The sequence below is a fragment of the Barbus barbus genome, assembly GCF_936440315.1.
Source record: "Barbus barbus genome assembly, chromosome: 16".
NCBI classification, from domain to species: domain Eukaryota; kingdom Metazoa; phylum Chordata; class Actinopteri; order Cypriniformes; family Cyprinidae; genus Barbus; species Barbus barbus.
In genome coordinates, this window is record NC_136744.1 from 15,551,914 (window position 1) to 15,570,184 (window position 18,271).

Consider the following 18,271-nt stretch of genomic DNA (forward strand, 5'->3'; position numbering starts at 1 on the left):
TAAAAAATAAATATAATATATAATAAATATAAGAATTAAGAAATATTCAAATTAAGAAAAAATTTGAAATGACGACTTCACATTTCAAATGTCTTAAATATTCAAACAAAATCTATAATAAGTTCAAATGGAGTATTTTAACTGTTTGCTGAATTAATAGCAGATATTTGTGAAGTAGTAAAGAGATAAAAAGAGTAGTAAGAACTGTAAATAACCATTTTAATCCACCAATTCGAGATGCAGCATATCAAAAGTAACAATAATATATCATCCTACTGTTTAAATCGTTTTGGTACTGCTTTACGCACTGCTTTTTTTTTAAAGGGGACCTATTATGCCCCTTTTTACAAGATGTAAAATAAGTCTCTGATGTCCCCAGAGCGTATATGTGAAGTTTTAGCTCAACATACACCACATATAATTTTTTATAGCTTGTTAAAATTGCCACTTTTAGGGTGTGAGCCAAAACACGCTGTTTTGAGTGTGTTGCTTTAAATGCGAGTGAGCTGTTGCACTCGGAGAAGAGGGTGGAGCTTCAAGAGCTCCAGCTCAGCATTAGCAGACAGTGCTAGCCTTTGCAAATAAACATTCCACTATTAATACAAGCCTGTTATCTTTACAGGAAACTACTCGGTTTCAAAGTCAGTCATCTGATTACACCATGCATAATAAATTCGCGTTTATGAATTACACAGACAGGAAGCACGACGGGATAAAAATAATAACATAGCTGGTCTCATGCCATCACAAACTTTATAAGTCCCACTTCTGATTATGAGCTCGACAAGTGATCGACTCACATTGCTTTCATATGCAACTTTTAACTACCACATTCCTATTCACGATCATTCTGATAGCACTTGAAGGCAGCATCAGTGAAAACAGAGACAATGATAGCTTTAGCAATAAGCCTTACAGATTGCCAAGAAGCTCTTTCAGAAAGGCAATTTGGAAAACAGGCGCGTAATACTTACTTTGTCTGGAGCTGATGTTCGTGCACGAAGCGTTGGTATTAATTCCTAAACATTTAGGGGATGTTAACGATTTTTTTCTGGGATATTTTCCTTCGAAAATGAAATTTACACCACAGTGTCCTAGGCTCAGATGATGGGAGATTATGGCGACTCCTATGTTCAGTACTGCATCCCAAAACACAACACTTGTAAAGCCTCTTTGGCGCTGACATTGTATATATCTCCAGTAATGGCGGACCGCACTCAGGGCTGTGTTTATGCTAATAGGGCAGAGAGCGTCACAAATGGGCATGACTTTTTCCCCTTGGTGACGTGCACAGAAGGAGATTCTGAAACAGCTCGTTTGGAGAGACTGTTTATGATTTATTGGTTTTATAAAAAAATTAGTTGGTGGATTTTTAACATTATAGGCTGGTTGTTTTCACACTGCGGTCACGCAACTGTTCAAACACCTTATAAAAAAGTGATTTTTGCATAATAGGTCCCCTTTAAAATATAATACAGTAAATTCTGTGTATTTCATAGTATTCCATTCTGAATATATTCTAAATATATTCTATTCTCTAGATAAAATCTGAATGCCGGTTAACTAGCACGCCCGCAACCAAAATGTGCTGAAAAAAGCCCATATAAATAAAATAATATTTATAACATGCTGCTTTATAAAATACAGTGACACCAACAGGGATAGATCCATTTCCATATTATGTCCCACTGCATCCAGAAACCTCAAAGCTCAAAGAGGAAAAGCTATTCCACTTCAGAGATAGAGCTATTATGCCTAAAATCCCCAGACAAAAATCAATCAAATGGTTTCCATTCCAAAAGGACATTTTCTCTTTTGGAGATTCATCATGCTCTCTCGCTATTCTGCACATTGCGCTGCCTCCACAAATTCTCTCTGTATTGCTTTCCCTCCAAACATGCATCTAAACATACAGTACTTAACACACAATATAGCCCAGCACATGAAATATAATAAATGCCATCTGCCGTACTACCCATAAACACATGTAAACACAAGCATGAATGGATGCAATCATATCATACACACAATCCAAAGGAAAAGGCTCTGGATAGTGATTGAAGTGTTATGATGAAATAAGAGCTGATGAAAGAGATTTACCTCCTTTAAGATCTGCAGATGCCCCCACATACTGGAAATTGTCCATGTTAATGACATCTATGATGGGCGACACAACCCGAGTCTTATCCTGCCGAGAACAACAAATGATGTGAAGCTGGACTGACAGTACACTGACACTTACAGTACAATCATGTCTCTGCTACAATGCATTCTTAAGATATAGCTGAAAAAAACTAAATTAAAATCACTGAAAGTCCTGACATTAAGAAATGTGCACTGCACTGCCGTTACGAATCCCGGCAAATCCATCAGAAATACCTAAGAAAATCCCATTAATCTTGTGAGCTTCGCTGACACATGACTGGAGTATTTAGAGTCGAGTGCTATGAGTTAAACACTCCAGAAAAGACAGAATCAACTCTACGTGATAGGCATGAAGAATTTAACACTAAATATAAACGTATTGCTTCAGACATCTTCCAATATTCATCATGACAATTCTGGGACACCCTGACGAATCAAATCATCCCAACTGTGGCTTCACCTCTGAATTAACTAATTCATTTGTCACCGTGCTGCTATGTTTCCACATGGCAATTTTCATATGTAGGTGCAATAAATACAGTTCGTTACATTAATACATTCAAATTAAATACCCGTCTTCAGTTCATTTAGTGAAATACTAAAAGTGTTTTGCTAAATAAAAACAACATGCCTTGATTATTATATTATATATTTTAAACTTTATTTTACTATATTTTACTTCTTGAATTAAACAAAGCAATCCAATAATATTAAACTCTCTTTAAATATGGGTAAAAACTAGGCTGATACTGAAAACAGAAGCTGACACTTTGAAATTCATTTTTTTTTTTGTTTAGTGATATTATTTGGCAATATTCAATATACAGTAAGGAAATTCATTGTACTAACTGCTAGTAGTTCATGTTTAGGCGAATACTGATATAAAGCTGGAAGAACTCTAGTGCCGACTAATGATGATTGGGTGCAATAAGTGGAAAAGTTAAAAATGTCAAGAACCATTAAAAACCAATTCAGTAGGAGTTCAGCTCTTGACTAGAATTACTCTTCAATTTAGGCAGTATATTTCTGCTCATGCACACATGCACATACATTTTAAATCATAATTATTTTGCTTCAATATAAGTCCTGTGTAGGAGGTACTTCTCCAGAAACAGGACAACATTTAATTTATGCTCTGTATAATAATAATGAAAAAGCACTTGGATAAATTCTGGGGTCACTAACTCCACAGTTTGATTATGTGCTTATCTGGGTTATCCGGCTGAAAATGAAGACACCTAACAATATAAATTTGGGTTATGAAACCTCTTACTACATTTATTCCTGTAATTTGTACTTTCAGTATCTTGTACTTCTAGTTCCTGTTATTTATTTTGTGAGACAAAAGCCTTGAGGCAATTTCAGAGTAATTACGTGTGCCTAGGGACGCAACTGAAGCAAATATTTATTTTAGGTTAATCTGATCCTGAACCAGAACGGACCCGCACATCCGCAATTGGGGTGTTTACACTTGCATTCAACACACCTGTGCACACACACGCTGAGGACTTATCTACATACTGTACTAACACAGTGTTGAAAGACACTAGTTCCCCTTCACAATATTCTTTATGGCTTGTTTGAGAATTGTTGGCAGTCGACAGCAGGATTGGATACAAACAGGTATAATGATATGGAACTGAAAGTTTGTGCGTCAAGACACACAGCCAAAGAAAACAACTTCTCATCTACTCTTCTCTTTTATCATCTTGGCCTGACATTTGCAATTGCAGTGAGCTGCTAAACGTCCACTGCTGTAATGAGCATGTGTGATTATAGCCTCCAAAAGCAATGGCTAATTTGCCAAATCTGAGAAAGACCCAATGTTGTGCTGCTTGTCAGAGAAAGAAACAAAACAGAGAAAGAAAAACATGGCTGACCTCAGCAACCCTTTCTAGCAGGGGCTCCAACCAGTGTTCATTACACTCGCAGTGGCTGTCAAGGAAGGTTAGTACATTGGCCGTGGCCGCATCTGCCCCTCTGACACGGGATCGCATCAAGCCTGAGAACAAACACAACACACAAACACAGGATTGAGACTCAAAAGCACTGAACTATGCAGAAGGATGTTCTCCCTGTATTCTAACCTAATGATCTACAAGGTTGTCACCATACCGCATGGGACAAAGCAATCAAAGAAAACACTTTCTTCTCTCTAAAATCTAGTGGCTAAAGTGGAGACCTAAAAATCAATTTTGAAGCACTGAGAAACATTAAATATTAATTAACCTATTTGGCTCTTTATACCAAAATCTATGATCTTCATGAGCACAGGTTTCATATTATTTAATGTTATTTTTTTTTTACTCACATATAATCTAACATTAATTTACTACGAGCTTTCTTTTCTTTACCATCAAGTAATTTGTGTTTCAAAAAAATATTTTTGAAAGCAAATACAAAGAGCTTATTTAGTTGGACTAAAATAGGATTTGAACAAAAGGCTTTGGATACGAATAAACAAACTGCAGTTTTGGCAACAGAACAGCATTTTTTGCTTGACAGATATATAAAACTCCTTCCAAAAATCCACTCCAGCTCGTAACAGACCATTTGCTTTTCTCTTCTTTAATTTCCTCCATATTTGCACCCATGAAGTATGCAGTGCTTTTAATGACTTCATACTGACGCTGGTCACAATTAGTCGCAATAGTAAAACTTCAGCTAGTTTTAATAGATGCCTAGATTTTAATGACCAAACAAGAGCTGCTAGTAAAAGGCCATTGGTCCTTACATATTAACTAGTGTATAGTTTTGATTAACAATGTTACTGTGATTCAGAGGGTTATAAATCACTCACCCTCTCGACGATCGTTCCGTAGGATTCTGACTTTCTCAATTTTCCCAAGTAAGGCACCATCTTCAGCTGAAAGCCCAGAGAAAACACTGTGTCAGCTGAAGTGTTCAGGGCAATACATCTCTTCTATTATATATGCTGTAGTTAATATACACAGGAGGAATGTGGTAAGATGTGCCAGTGGGCAACTTGTCACTTCGTTAATCCAGAAAGTGTCGGCACAATTTTGTAAATGTCACCATATATTTAGAAAGGGCACATCATGTACGGCTTGCTACAAATTTCTTTTTGGTCTTGAGAAACTTTAGGGCAGGGAACTACGGGTCAAATTTTTGGAGCGCTGGCAAACAGAAACCCAGCACAAAATGAGCAAGGATTTTTTCCACAAAGTTACATACTGAAGAAGCCACTTCATCTAAAAGTTAAAAGAAACCACAAGGCAGGAGCATAATTTCATATTTTCTTGAAACCTTAATTGGCCGTGTCCCTTTTTTGACATTTCTTTGGTCATACATCAACTATAATAAAAATTAATAGCAGACACACTGAAATATAATCAGGTGCACTAGTTTTACCTCCATCTGAATTCTCCTTGCCTACAGATGAAAATTTGATTAAAAAGGGGGCACATATACCGAACTCTCCGCTACATATTGTGAAAACAAACGCTTGAAATGAAAATGTAATGGACAGTTCTGAAAGAGCATTACATCCAAAAACAAAGACCATACTCAAATGCCAAAATGCAAAAGTAGGATCCCAATCCACATGTAAAACCACAGAAGAAAGACGAGGACTAATAAGTCCAGTGCCTGCCAGGTTCCCTGCAGCAGAGCGTCATAGAGCAGGGCAGCATTGCCTTCAGGACAGGGTTCATACAGAGTTCAGACATCTGAAGAGGTCACACTAGGGGTTTGGCATCCAAAAAAGTGTAATAATGGGTTGGGGACTTGGGAACACGGTTGGTGCCATGATGACACTTTTTTACAATCATACAAATCTCAGTTGCACTGTTCCAGTGTTCTTCAATACGGATTTATGTTGAGAAAACAAGAGTGAGTGAGATGATAAAATAACTTGTTTTTTGGTCAGTATTATACCCTGTACATGACGAAACGGATTGTATATGATTGTGAGATGATTTAAGTTCTGTACCATTTAGTTTGATTGGTAGCTAAAGGTCAAAACACTTACGGTTGTCACTGTAGTCGTCCACTAAGATGATCTCTTTGACCAGATGAGGAGGACTCTTCTTCAGCACACTGAAGACAGGAAAAGAGGAGGAGTTGAATGCATGTTTATGAGAGAGAAAGAGATTTTAGTCTAGATCTTAGTAGATGTCAAAAGTAGAGGTACATTGTTCAAAAATGTATAGGATCAGTTTTAGTTTTTTAAAGAATTTAATACTTGTATTAGGTGAGGATGCATTCACATTAAAGACATTAAAATTGTTATAAAAAACAATGTTTCTTTTGAACATTATATTCGTCAAAGTATGCTGATAAGAAAAATATTCCACAAAAATACTACGCAGCATAAGGATTTTCAACAAGTAATATTTATTTTACTAATATTTCGCAATATTACTGTTTACTGCATTTCTGATCAAATAAATGCAGCCATGGTGAGCTTCCCTTCAAAAAACTACACCGACCCCAAACTGTCGACAGTAGTGCACTTCTGTACTAAATAATGTGACATAATATTCTCAATTCAACACCATAATGTAAACACAGCCTAGTAGGCAAAAATTAAAAACACAAAAACCATGCACTTCTCTTAATTTGTGCTTTATTACTGACTAAAAAAAAAACTTTAACCAATGTTTACTTGAGAAATACTCCATATCACGGTTTAATTTTTTTATATTCATATTTTAAATAAAGGAGTGTGCTCAATAATAGTTTTGCTGCATTCAAATTAGTAACAAAAATTGTGAAATTTTATTGGTAATGGCATCAAGATTTTTCTATGGTGACAATCCCACATCATGCCCATGCATTAAAAATTGTTATTTGACATGACCCACCTGATCACAGTGCGCAGCAGGGCTGAACGGGCCTCATTGTGGAAAGTGATGACCACACTGGATGCAGGAAGATCTGTCCTCCACTGTTTGTGACGACAACTGAGAGAGACAAAAAGATGATAAATTAATATATGGGCAACCACCAGTTTATTTTCTTCAGAAATCAAGTCTAGTTCAATTGATGATCAGTTGTTCAACTGACTAGTTAAAGCAATTGAAAACCTAATGAGACTGATGGTATTTGTATTGAAGAGAACCTCTAGTCTACACAGTGAAAACCAATTGGCATACCGCTACACCTAAATACAGTCTCAAACCCTCAGTGGATCTCAAAGCCCTCATTCATTTAATGATGAGATGGGCAGGAGGTCATGCATGCTTAAACTCTCTGGACTCGCATCGCCAAACATGCACACACACTTATGTGCACACTATAAAGGTTTCAGCTAAACACACACACACAATTTATATCCCGGAGGTTTTAATTTGACAGCTATGGGTCTAATCCTCCAGTTTCCTAGCACCTCTCATCCAGGATAAGAGCACTCAATGCTTCCTCTGCACTGATGCCATCGATTTTGTGGCCACTGGATGCCTGGCAAGGGAATCGGGGTCAATTTCTCCTACACTGCTGTTAAACAACAGGTCAGGGTTGAGAGCCCAGAGACTCCAAACTGACTTTAGCAAAGGGATGAGATTAGTGTCATCCATGACACTAATTCTACACACTTGGCATCATATTTAATTCCATTACGGCCAGAGAAATCACATTCATAAAGGTATAAGGTGGCACATCTATATTTTCCCCCAACTTTTTTCAATCTTTGCATTGAATGTGTATAGGCATTTCAACCATTTTACAATCCTTGACTTCTTGGGAATACATTAAGGGGCCAGCACACATTTCTAGCCCTGTTTGCAGGAGGTCTCACGAGGAATAACTATGCAGTAGGCCATTGATTGAATGGAGGCTTTGACTAGAAGACAAGCACTTTTTAGAGCATATCCCATTGGCATGCTTCCCTCCGCTGGCCTCCAACCACCCAGCATGGCACCAAATAAACTCTCAAATGCTTCCACTGTTGCAGCTCAAGTCAATAGCTAATAGAATAAATGTTCTGGTCTCGGTGTGCTGAATGAACGCTTCTATGTTTTAAGATTTTGATTAACTAATCAATAATTGTAATTAAGTTAAGCAGCTGTAATTAAACACCAATATTTGAAAAATTATGACCCCAGTAAAATAAAGATAATATAAAAACACTGCATAATGACAACAGCATTGAATAGACAACAAAAAGGCACGGCAACTTAAAAATACATTTGAAATTAATATATATCTTTTTTTTTTATTATTTTTAATTTTTTTAGAAAATGCATAAAATTCATATTCATTTAACATCTAAAATGATTTGTTAATTTTACAGTATAAGTTTAATAAAATTCCATTTTGTTAATTATCGTAATTAGGGATGCACGATATTATCGGACTGATATCGGAATCGGCCGTTAATGGCTTTAAATGTAAATATCGGCCTGATATGAAAAATTATGACGATATGTCTTGCCGATAAGAGGAATGGGTTAACTCACATATGTTCAGGGTGTGCTAGTGATTAGATCACGTCAGCAGTGTGGCTCCTTTTTGAAGCAAAGTTTTGTCTGAATGACGATTAGATTCACCGATTTAGATCGCTGCACTTAATCTGTGAAAGCACTACAGAATGACGCGTTCTGTGTGTAATGGAGTAAACAGTGGGGTGTGTAATAGAGTAAACCGTAATAGCACTGGCAGAAGTGCAGCCTCCCCCGGGACCTAACGCCCAGTCGGTAAGGAGATTTAATCTGTAGGGGGCTCTGTTGGCCTACTTCTAATTAAATTAAAAGTAAAATAGCCTACACAAATAACATGTAGACTGTTTCGTATTAAACAAAACAGTAATTGATGTCATAAAATAATGAGTATGTTTTGATTTAATGGTCAGAAGCTATAGCTTACATGAAAATAAAATCACAAACATGACACTTGTAAATTAAATAATTTTATATATACGGATTTATTCATTAATGTGTAATGTGTTTTATTTTTTAAACAAAATCATGAGCTCAAAGATTTTCAGAATTTTTACAACTTTTGTTTTAGACCATCTACAAATATTAAATCTTAAAAAAAAAAAAAAAGAGTTAGGTTTAACACTGCATCTTTCTGGGGATAAAAATGCAGCGATTTATATAGTTTATTTATAGTTATTTTCAAATGTACTGTAAAAAAAAAATCTTCATTATATTTTAATTCTATTAAATATGTTCTTGTTAAAAACTAACCAAAATTAAAAATATTTTGCTTATAATTTCTGCAAAGGAAAGACTTGGTGTTGTTTCCAAACAAAAGGAAATATATCGGTATAGGCCAAAATTTGATAAAATATCGGCATATCGGAAAAAATCCAATATCGTGCATCCCTAATCGTAATACGTTTAATAGAGAAACAAACTGATAAGGAAAACTTCTAATTTTAGATGACATTAATGTGCAGTTGCTGCGCATTAAACGTCAGTATTTGAATGATCTTTTATCTTTGCATTATCTTTTATAAATTTTACTGAAATCTTCATATTTCTCTGGAAATACATTGCATAATGACAACTGCACTGAATAGACAAAATAGCATGGCAATTTAAAAATACATTAATAATTACAGAAAATAAATATAATATTTAGAAAATTTATAAAATCAATATTTATTAACATAAAATTATATTTGTTACATTTACTGTTAAATACAAACACACTGTGATAAACTAGATAAACTCATTTTAAATGCCATTAAAAATTGCTGTCCTTTAAACAATATTTGGAGAGAAAAATGAAGATTACAGATTAAATGAAGATAATTAAAATACACGGCATGACAAAAGCATTGAATTGACAACAATATGGCATGGCAAAGTAAAAATAAGCGTTGAATTAATATTTATTAAAAAAAGAATATAATATTTAGCAATGCATAAAATTAATTTAGAATTTTTACATATACAACTTTTTCTTGCTAATGTTCTAGCATTATTTAAACACAAACAAACACACAAATGTCACAAACTGACAGCCCTAATATTTTTACAATGTACACTTTGCAACACATTTATGAGCAGTATAAGGAAGACAATGGACTAAACGAAAAACACACCATGTGCAGAAAGACATCATTCATTAAAACATTGGCAAGCAGGTCCTTTTTTTTTTTTCTTAGAACAGCGGTCCGAACACCAGACACAGGCTACGGCTCAGCTAGACAACAACTACACCCGCCAAAAACATTTCCAATAAGACACATGGCCTGCTGCCATCAGGGGTAACACAACAGAAGCAGAGTCTCTCAGGAGTAAACAAAGAGCATGTGTTCCTCATTACCAGCTTAGGTAAGCGTTTAACAGAGGGATTTAAGACTAGTGCGCTTCATTTTTTCAGTTCTGGGTAAATTTACTAGAAGGTAATGGTGCAAAAACATGGAGGGCAAATTCTCCTTACTTTTGGGAGAAAATGCAAAAGGTTGGCATTCCAGCAAACAAACTATAAAGCTCTGACCTTTAAAAAGGTCTCACGGCCATTTTAAACGCAAGGTTTGTGCGTCTTCTGCGCTGAACGCTACTACTGCATTGGGCATGCAGCACACGCGATGGTGAAAGGGCAGCGATAAGAAGACTTTTACAACGAGGATAATGTCATCTGCAGCATCATCAGCTCTCCAGGAGGGAAACTGACATATAGTGACAAGACGTTTACATGCAACTGCACAGAGGAACACTGCTCAAGCCAAACACATTTACAGCATCAAACCAAGAGAAAACTTCCACTGCTTATCAGAACAAATGGACAACATGCATTTTAAAGGAGACATTGTAGCATAAACGACCATCTAAACCAAAGAAGGGCAAACCAAATTCTTGGATATTAAAGCATTCCTTTCTGAATATGTATTATGATGAATATGGTTTTGCATATCCCATTTTAATTCTCTGTGAAATGCTGTAACACTGCAGAAACCATTAAATGATCTAATATGACAGAACGCTTAACTTTAGAGTCTTTTCTTTCCAGTTTCCATCTTGGAATTTTACTGAACTCATCTTGGTGGTCTATTTAGTCATACAATACAAGGCTTTCTGGGACTTAATAATAATAATATTTTATTTGTTAGAAATAAATACATGTTAATCAATAGCTTCAGCCTTAGACTTAAAAATCTGTGATGGCTCTAAATATTTGCTGAAAGCAGAGGCTGCAGCAGCTATCTGAGGTTATTTCTCTGAATTCTTCTCTTACCAGCAGTTAAAAGTTTATTTTCAATAAAAATAAAAGGAAATAATCGAAAAGTTTAAAAAGTATCGGGTAGGGTTAGGGTAGGTGTAGAGGTGGCATCCATGTAATAATTTGAATTAAAATGATAAATTTACATTCAATAAGTTATTGCATACGGTTTTATAATTTACTACAATACTGAGGTGCAGATAATTGCCACTATTTGCAATAAGTGGGATAAATAGCAAAAAATGCTATTAACAGTGTAAATAGCATCTAATTGCCATTTACACTTTAGGGACACGGCATCACAACATGGTAAGGGGCATAACATTGTCACACACTTTATGTATTCGGCCAATCACAACGCACTGGATAGCTGGCCAATCAGAGCACGCCTCGCTTCTCAGAATGATGAGTTTTGTAAAAATCAGCACGTTTCAGAAAGGCGGAGCATAGAGGAGCAACAATAATGTATAGCATGTGGAAAATAATGTGTTTAACCTAAAGGCCCGTTCACACTAACTGATATAAACTGATATAAAAATATCGTCTGTTTATTCTAAGCGCACGTGCGTCTGCCGCTTTAAATTCGAGCACATGGATTCTGATTGGCTGTCAGTGTTTTTATCATTCATCAGCTGGAAAAAATTGTTCTGGAAGTGATTACAATTATATAGTTTCTTTGTGCCTTTATCGTTATAGTTGTGGTGTGGACGCTGCCATTCTTAAATACTGAGAACGATTTTTAGAACTATATCTTTATCGTTATCGTGCTTGGTGTGAACAGGCGTTTAAACTGCATAAACACATTGCATTACACCAAATAATGTTCTTTTTAGCAACGTCATATGCCACCTTTAAAAAAAGTGATGGTAATCACGTAATGTTAGAAAATATTTCTATTTCAAACAAATGCTTTTCTTTTGAACTTTCTATTCAAAGAACACTGAAACAAATACTGTTTCCACAAATATTAAGCAATATATCATAAGAAAAACAATAGAAAATATTGTTACATTATTATTGTTACAATAGAAATATTATTTTAAATTACAATAATATTTAAAAAATATTACTGTTGTTCCTGCATGTTAAATCTTCCTGCATATGCAGCCTTGGTAAGCATAAGAAAAAAACCAACCCAAACTTAATGGTAATGCAAATCTAATATAATAAGATATCTGAACTCTTGACCTCGTGTCTAAAATAAGAAATTTCCTCCGTCGCTAATTTTTACATTATAACCCACCTTTCACGAGATGAGAAGAGAATATGATCTGAACATCTTGCTCGGTTCAGGTCAGGTCACACGTGACTGTCTCCAACACACATCCATTACAATGCAATTTGAACTCTGTCCAACCGAACCATAGTCAACAACGTTTGAGAGCCGTGCCAGTAACATCCCCTGCCAAATGACTAAAACGGACATCCAGCTGACGTGAGATTATGATGCCCAAGAACAAACATGTCAACCATTATGTACTCAATACAATTCTCCCCCAACACTTCACACATACAGCGGGGGCCAGATGTCCGAGACCGCTTTGAAACTCAATTCAGTCTGAACATAGTTGGGATTTTGAAAAAACAAAGAAACATTGTCAAGTAAAATAATTATGCAATACTGATTTTATAGGTCTATAACTTATGTCATTGATAATGTGACTTTCCGTACAGACGGTTATATGTTCTTGCTTCAATTGAAGCTCAACATGCTCTTTGGATCACAGAGAATGTGTTCGTCAAGTTTTACACAAACTGACAAACTCACAAACATTTGAAAGGCAACTTTTTAATCAAAATGCACCTTTGTCCATTATTTGCAAATATATCCAGTGTTTTCCCCTTTCTAGTGTTCTAAGCATTCCTTTTTAGCTCCAAAAGCGCACTCATAGGAGGAGGGCAGACAAAACATTTCACTGCATTTGTACAAATGTGACAAATAAAACTCTGGAACTGGAGGGATCAGATCGATATGAAATACTGACACAAAGAGAGGAAATGGTACTGGGCAGTACGAGCGAGAAACACATCTTAATTACACAGTCTGTGTGGCAGTCATACAACAGTGGGTCAATGTTTGCTTATGTGACTCATGGAGACTTCGGTCGATGACTTCATGACTGCTCTGCCAGTTGCAGCGGTTGGCAGCACCGGCCAAAGCATACAGTAGTTTTTCTGCAAGAAAGGGCCAGAGCTCAGACGGTTCAGAGGGATTTTGAAAATCAGGCAGGCTTAAAAAGGTCATGCTCAAGAGAGTGAGGAAAGAAAAGATGAACAGATGTCCTTGCTGCTTGATGTATCTCCAGAAAAAAAGTGGGTTCTCATCATTCAGAGATCTGTTACCGGCTTATTGATGCAAATATCGGCTGCTGGGCTTAGTGAAGCACCATAAATTAAAGCTCTGCTCCCAGAAAGCAGAATATTCAAATCCGTCCATACTCTTGACTCAGGAGCCACTCACGGAGGATGCGTTCATGGGAACTAAAACAGCTAGAAGGCACATGACACATGTCTTGAAATGCATTGTTTAGGGATTTTATGTATCGGTATTGTACGATATTGGACAATATGCATACTCATTTCCTTTATTTTTCCATTCTGATCATAAAATAAAAAGGTAATTTTTATCAAATCTCAAAAGTGAAAATAAATACACAATACGGTACATTATAATGTTGTGATGCCTAAATTCAAAATGATTGGTTTTAGATTTTAGTGTTTATTAATTTTTTTGGTCAAAACTGTACATAATCACCCATTTACTGGCAATATTTCCAGTGTACGATACTGGATAGTATGCTTGCTCATTTTCCCTGTTTTAACATTCAGACTGCCTTTTCCATTTTCCAACACTCATTTAACATTAATACTAATGATTGTTGTTGCGGTTCATGTTTTTTTTTAATAATTGATTTTATTCCCGTTTCAGCTTTCTAAAAGCTCTGGCAGAGACACTTACATGATAATAATCGATATTCATAGCAATTAACAAAATACAAAGGTTTATGGCGTTGTGAATAAGTAGTAAAGACTAACTTGATTCTAAAAATAATATCCACTTTTTAGAGATATTTTTCTTTTTAGCGATATTAAGATTTTGATGAAATCCGAGAGAATGCGTCACGCATGCGCCGTGGTACTCTTGTGAACGTGCGTCGAAAACTGACACAGAAAATAAATTGTTGAATAAAGTCATTATTTTAGTTTTCCTTGTGCACAAAAAACATTCTCGTAGCTTCATAACGTTAAGGTTGAACCACTGATGTCACATGGACTATTTTAACAATGCAGGGTCAGAAAGCTATTGGATTTCATCAGAAATATCTTAATTTGTGTTCCGAAGATGAATAAAGGTCTTACCGGTTTTTAACATCATGATGGTGAATAATTAATGACATTTTTTTTGCCTTAAATGCCTTTAAATGACTGATTTTAGTGTTTTGTCAATTTAATTAGAATTTTGAAAGTGGAGTTTTAATAATATGCCATTTATTGCTTTATTGGCCATAAAATGAAAATAGTTATCTGCTGCTTAATGGCATTAGACATAATTGTAACATTGGCGAATCCCTCTGCATTTTAAATGCGAGACACTGTGTGTGGTGGGTGGGGGGGGGGGGGGGGGGGGGGCTGTGACATGCCACAACTGTAAAAGATGTCAGTCTAGCACAGGTTTATTTAGAAAATCAATCTAAAAACAGCAAAGGCGGACGCAAGAACGTGTCCTGTGTGAAAGGTGAAGAGTCGCCGCAATCAAGTGGTAAAAGGGCACTTGAATTCCTGGAATTATGAGCTGGATTTTCAAATAGTAACAAACATCAAATTCTTAAACTGTACACTGACATCTAAAAGAGGGAAATGGAAGCCTTGAAGTCAGGAACTTGAAGTGTTCAAGTGACCTGCCGTAGTACAGAGTAAACAACAAAGTCACGCCAACAATGAACATTCCTTCCTGTAACCACAAAGCACTACAAGTTAGTGTTGTGGCTTTTTTTGGTCAATATAATGCATAGGACTATTTTTAAATGTTTTTATTTTTTTTAATTAAGGGTCAAGTTCATCCATGTGCAATGGGAGGGTAATTTCCTAAGAGGGCAGCATCTCCCAAGCAGCCTGTTTATGTTGAGCGGAGAAGCGACAAGTCTTCCTGCATGTCAGCAGTAAATCAGAGAGTCCTGGGAGCCCAGCCCTGCACTGCAGGCCTTCAGTGGAAACAATGGTGGAAGACAGCACCCGCTAGCCAACCTTCACAGTCTGCACCTTCACCTCACACGCTGGGCTCTTCAAACGCATGTGTCAGTCCACGTGCAAGCTGTGGCAGGACCACAGACAGAGGCGATGGTGGTGAATGTTCAAGGAGCGTTTTCCTGCCTACTTTGTCCACAAGTGTTATATAACTAAAACACATGATTAAACCATACTTTACCAAAGTATTAAAAATGACAAACCCCCCAAGCAACATAAATTAAAAATTCAAACGTTTTTTTCAGAACGAAACCCTTTGCTATATTGAGACGTATCTTTTTTTTTTTTTTAAACTTGCACAAATAAAATTAATACCATGTGTCCACACAGAACAAACTCTAAATAATCTCAAAGTAAAATAATCTAATATGCATGATTTATTTAAAGTATGGCACATATTCAACTGAAAATTTAAAATATAAAAATATACAATACTCTCAGAGGTTGATTGATATTTCTCTGAAGTAATGTGTTTTTAAAAAGGCAGATACTAGTCAAATCTGTATACTGAATGTGTTAATGTTCTTGGTCCTCTGCCAGACAAAGTTTATTGTGTGACCAAATTACCAAAGATAAAAATTCTATACATAATGCAGGTCATGACTCCTGTATGTACAAACTGAAATACACCGGGACTCTTATTTTGAAATATCTATGGGCTACTACTTCCAGCCACTTATTATAAAAATGAAGGACACAAAATGTGCATGTTGTCAGCCATATATGACATTACAATATAAACACTATAACAATGTCATAATTCATCAACAGTAGATCATGAGTAATTGCTTGGCATAAATGCACGCTCAAATTTATTTAATTCAAATCACAGACTTTTGAAGTTTAAAATCACATTTGGCTGTTACAAATCCTGTTTTTTCATCCCAAATATAAGACCTCTTAAAATGATAGTTAAGACTTGTGACCATAAATTTGATAAAACTGAATAATTTTTTTAAGAACACACTGTGATCCTGCAAATATCATGCTTGAAATATCCAAAGCAATCTGTTTTTTGCCTAACATCAGACAGTTAAAAAAAAGCACTAATTCATCACAACGTTCATGACAGCTAATTCAGAGACATCGACTGGCTGTGGGACCAATTTATGTTCGTTTAAGCACAACCAAACACCCAATAGCTTTTACAGCAGCCCTCTGAAATATGGGAAATATGTTTCTGGTGAAGAAGCGCAAGATGTTTTGTGAAGATATCTAGGCTGTCTGAATCACAACAAAAAGGCAGTTACATCTGGTCATTGTAAAACAGCAGTAACGTGTTAGATGGAAACCTAATTTTCCCACACAATCGATACAGTCTCAGCTAAGTGCAGCTCTAATGATGTTACAGTACGTTCAGGGGACCAGATAATATTTCTAAGGATCCTGAAGCTTTTTGATACTCGAGAGTTAAGTTTAAAAAAAATTACATTTAAAAATTTAAATAATTGTGTTAAAAATAAATAAATAATAATAATAAATCAGTGGCACTACCACTTTGTGTTGCTTTTCAATGGATTTTTGTTCAATAATTATAACTGAAGTCCCCTTTCAAGTTTTTGCACAAAATAATTGTTTTACATGACTATATTTCTCTCTCTCTGACTCTATAAAATGAAACGGCCTGTCGTTTACTAATTATAATACCTTTCAAAAGTTTGGAGTCAGTAAAATTACTTTAGTTTGAAGGAAGTGAATGCTTTTATTCAGCAGGGATGCATTTAATTTCAACAAAAACCAACAGTAAAAACATGTCACAAAAGATTTGTACTTCATATAAATGCGGTTCTTTTGAACTTTCTATTCACCAAAGAATCCTGAAAAACAAAAAGCATCACAGTTGTGCTGCTTAACATTTGTCAAAACTGTTTTTAACATTGACAATAATAAGAAATGTTTCTTGATCAGCAAATCAGCATATCAGAATGATATCTGAAGGAACATGTGACACTGGAGCAATAACTGCTGAATATTCAGCTTTGCACAATAATAAAGGAATAAATTACATTTTAAAACAGTAATATTTCAAAAAATTACTGTTGTACTGTACTTTTTTGCTCAAATAACTGCATCCTTGGCAAGCAAAAAGCTTTTATATAAAAACCTTACGACCCCAAACTTTTGATTGGCAGCGCACCTTTAAAACTTGTGTGCAATGTCTTCTTGACATGTAAAAAGACTGGACTGAAATGATTATGAAACTTGTTATAAATAAAATTCAGACTGGGTAAGTTGGTGAACACTGAAGAGGCATTGTTGAGGTGCAAATGTGGGTGGTCAAGCATTTTTCCAACATCAAAAAGTAGCCCAAGTTAGCAAAACTGTTTTGCTGAATTCAGAACTTCTACAGTCCTTTTATCATTTTACAGCTTACAACTATTCTTACAAATGAATCCTAAAATGCAAAGATGCAAAGTAAACCTGTCAGAACTGAATGGTTTTGCTAAACATGCGCCACACATTATTTGATACATAGAGCAGTGAGTGGCCCATTTATCAGAGGAAAAAATGTGCCCCCAAATATTCCCATTCGTGTCGTCAGCAAATATGACGTTCCTTCAGATGCCCACTCAGCAGTAAATGATTTTCCCCTGTGAGACCTTTCAGCTTAAACACAAGTGTGACTGTTACAGCTGATGAGATTCATAACACCCAAGACCACTTACTGCATCTAAGAGGACAAGCTCATTCTCCATTTAAACTACTCCTTTATTTTCCATTTATACATTCAGCACTCTACTCATAT

The 18,271-nt window shown here is 35.7% G+C and overlaps 1 protein-coding gene across 1 annotated transcript in view; it reads right to left on the minus strand.

Annotated features, from left to right (window-relative positions):
• LOC306882737 (polypeptide N-acetylgalactosaminyltransferase 2) overlaps nucleotides 1–18,271 on the minus strand; it is a 78,290-nt gene that overhangs the window by 9,929 nt on the left and 50,090 nt on the right. Inside the window, exons 4-8 of the mRNA XM_079437589.1 lie at nucleotides 6,972–7,070; nucleotides 6,137–6,204; nucleotides 4,946–5,011; nucleotides 4,026–4,147; nucleotides 2,101–2,188 (exon numbers count right to left, since the gene is read on the minus strand). Of these exons, the coding sequence (XP_079293715.1) occupies nucleotides 2,101–2,188; nucleotides 4,026–4,147; nucleotides 4,946–5,011; nucleotides 6,137–6,204; nucleotides 6,972–7,070 (443 nt within the window). The remainder of the gene's footprint in view (nucleotides 1–2,100; nucleotides 2,189–4,025; nucleotides 4,148–4,945; nucleotides 5,012–6,136; nucleotides 6,205–6,971; nucleotides 7,071–18,271) is intronic.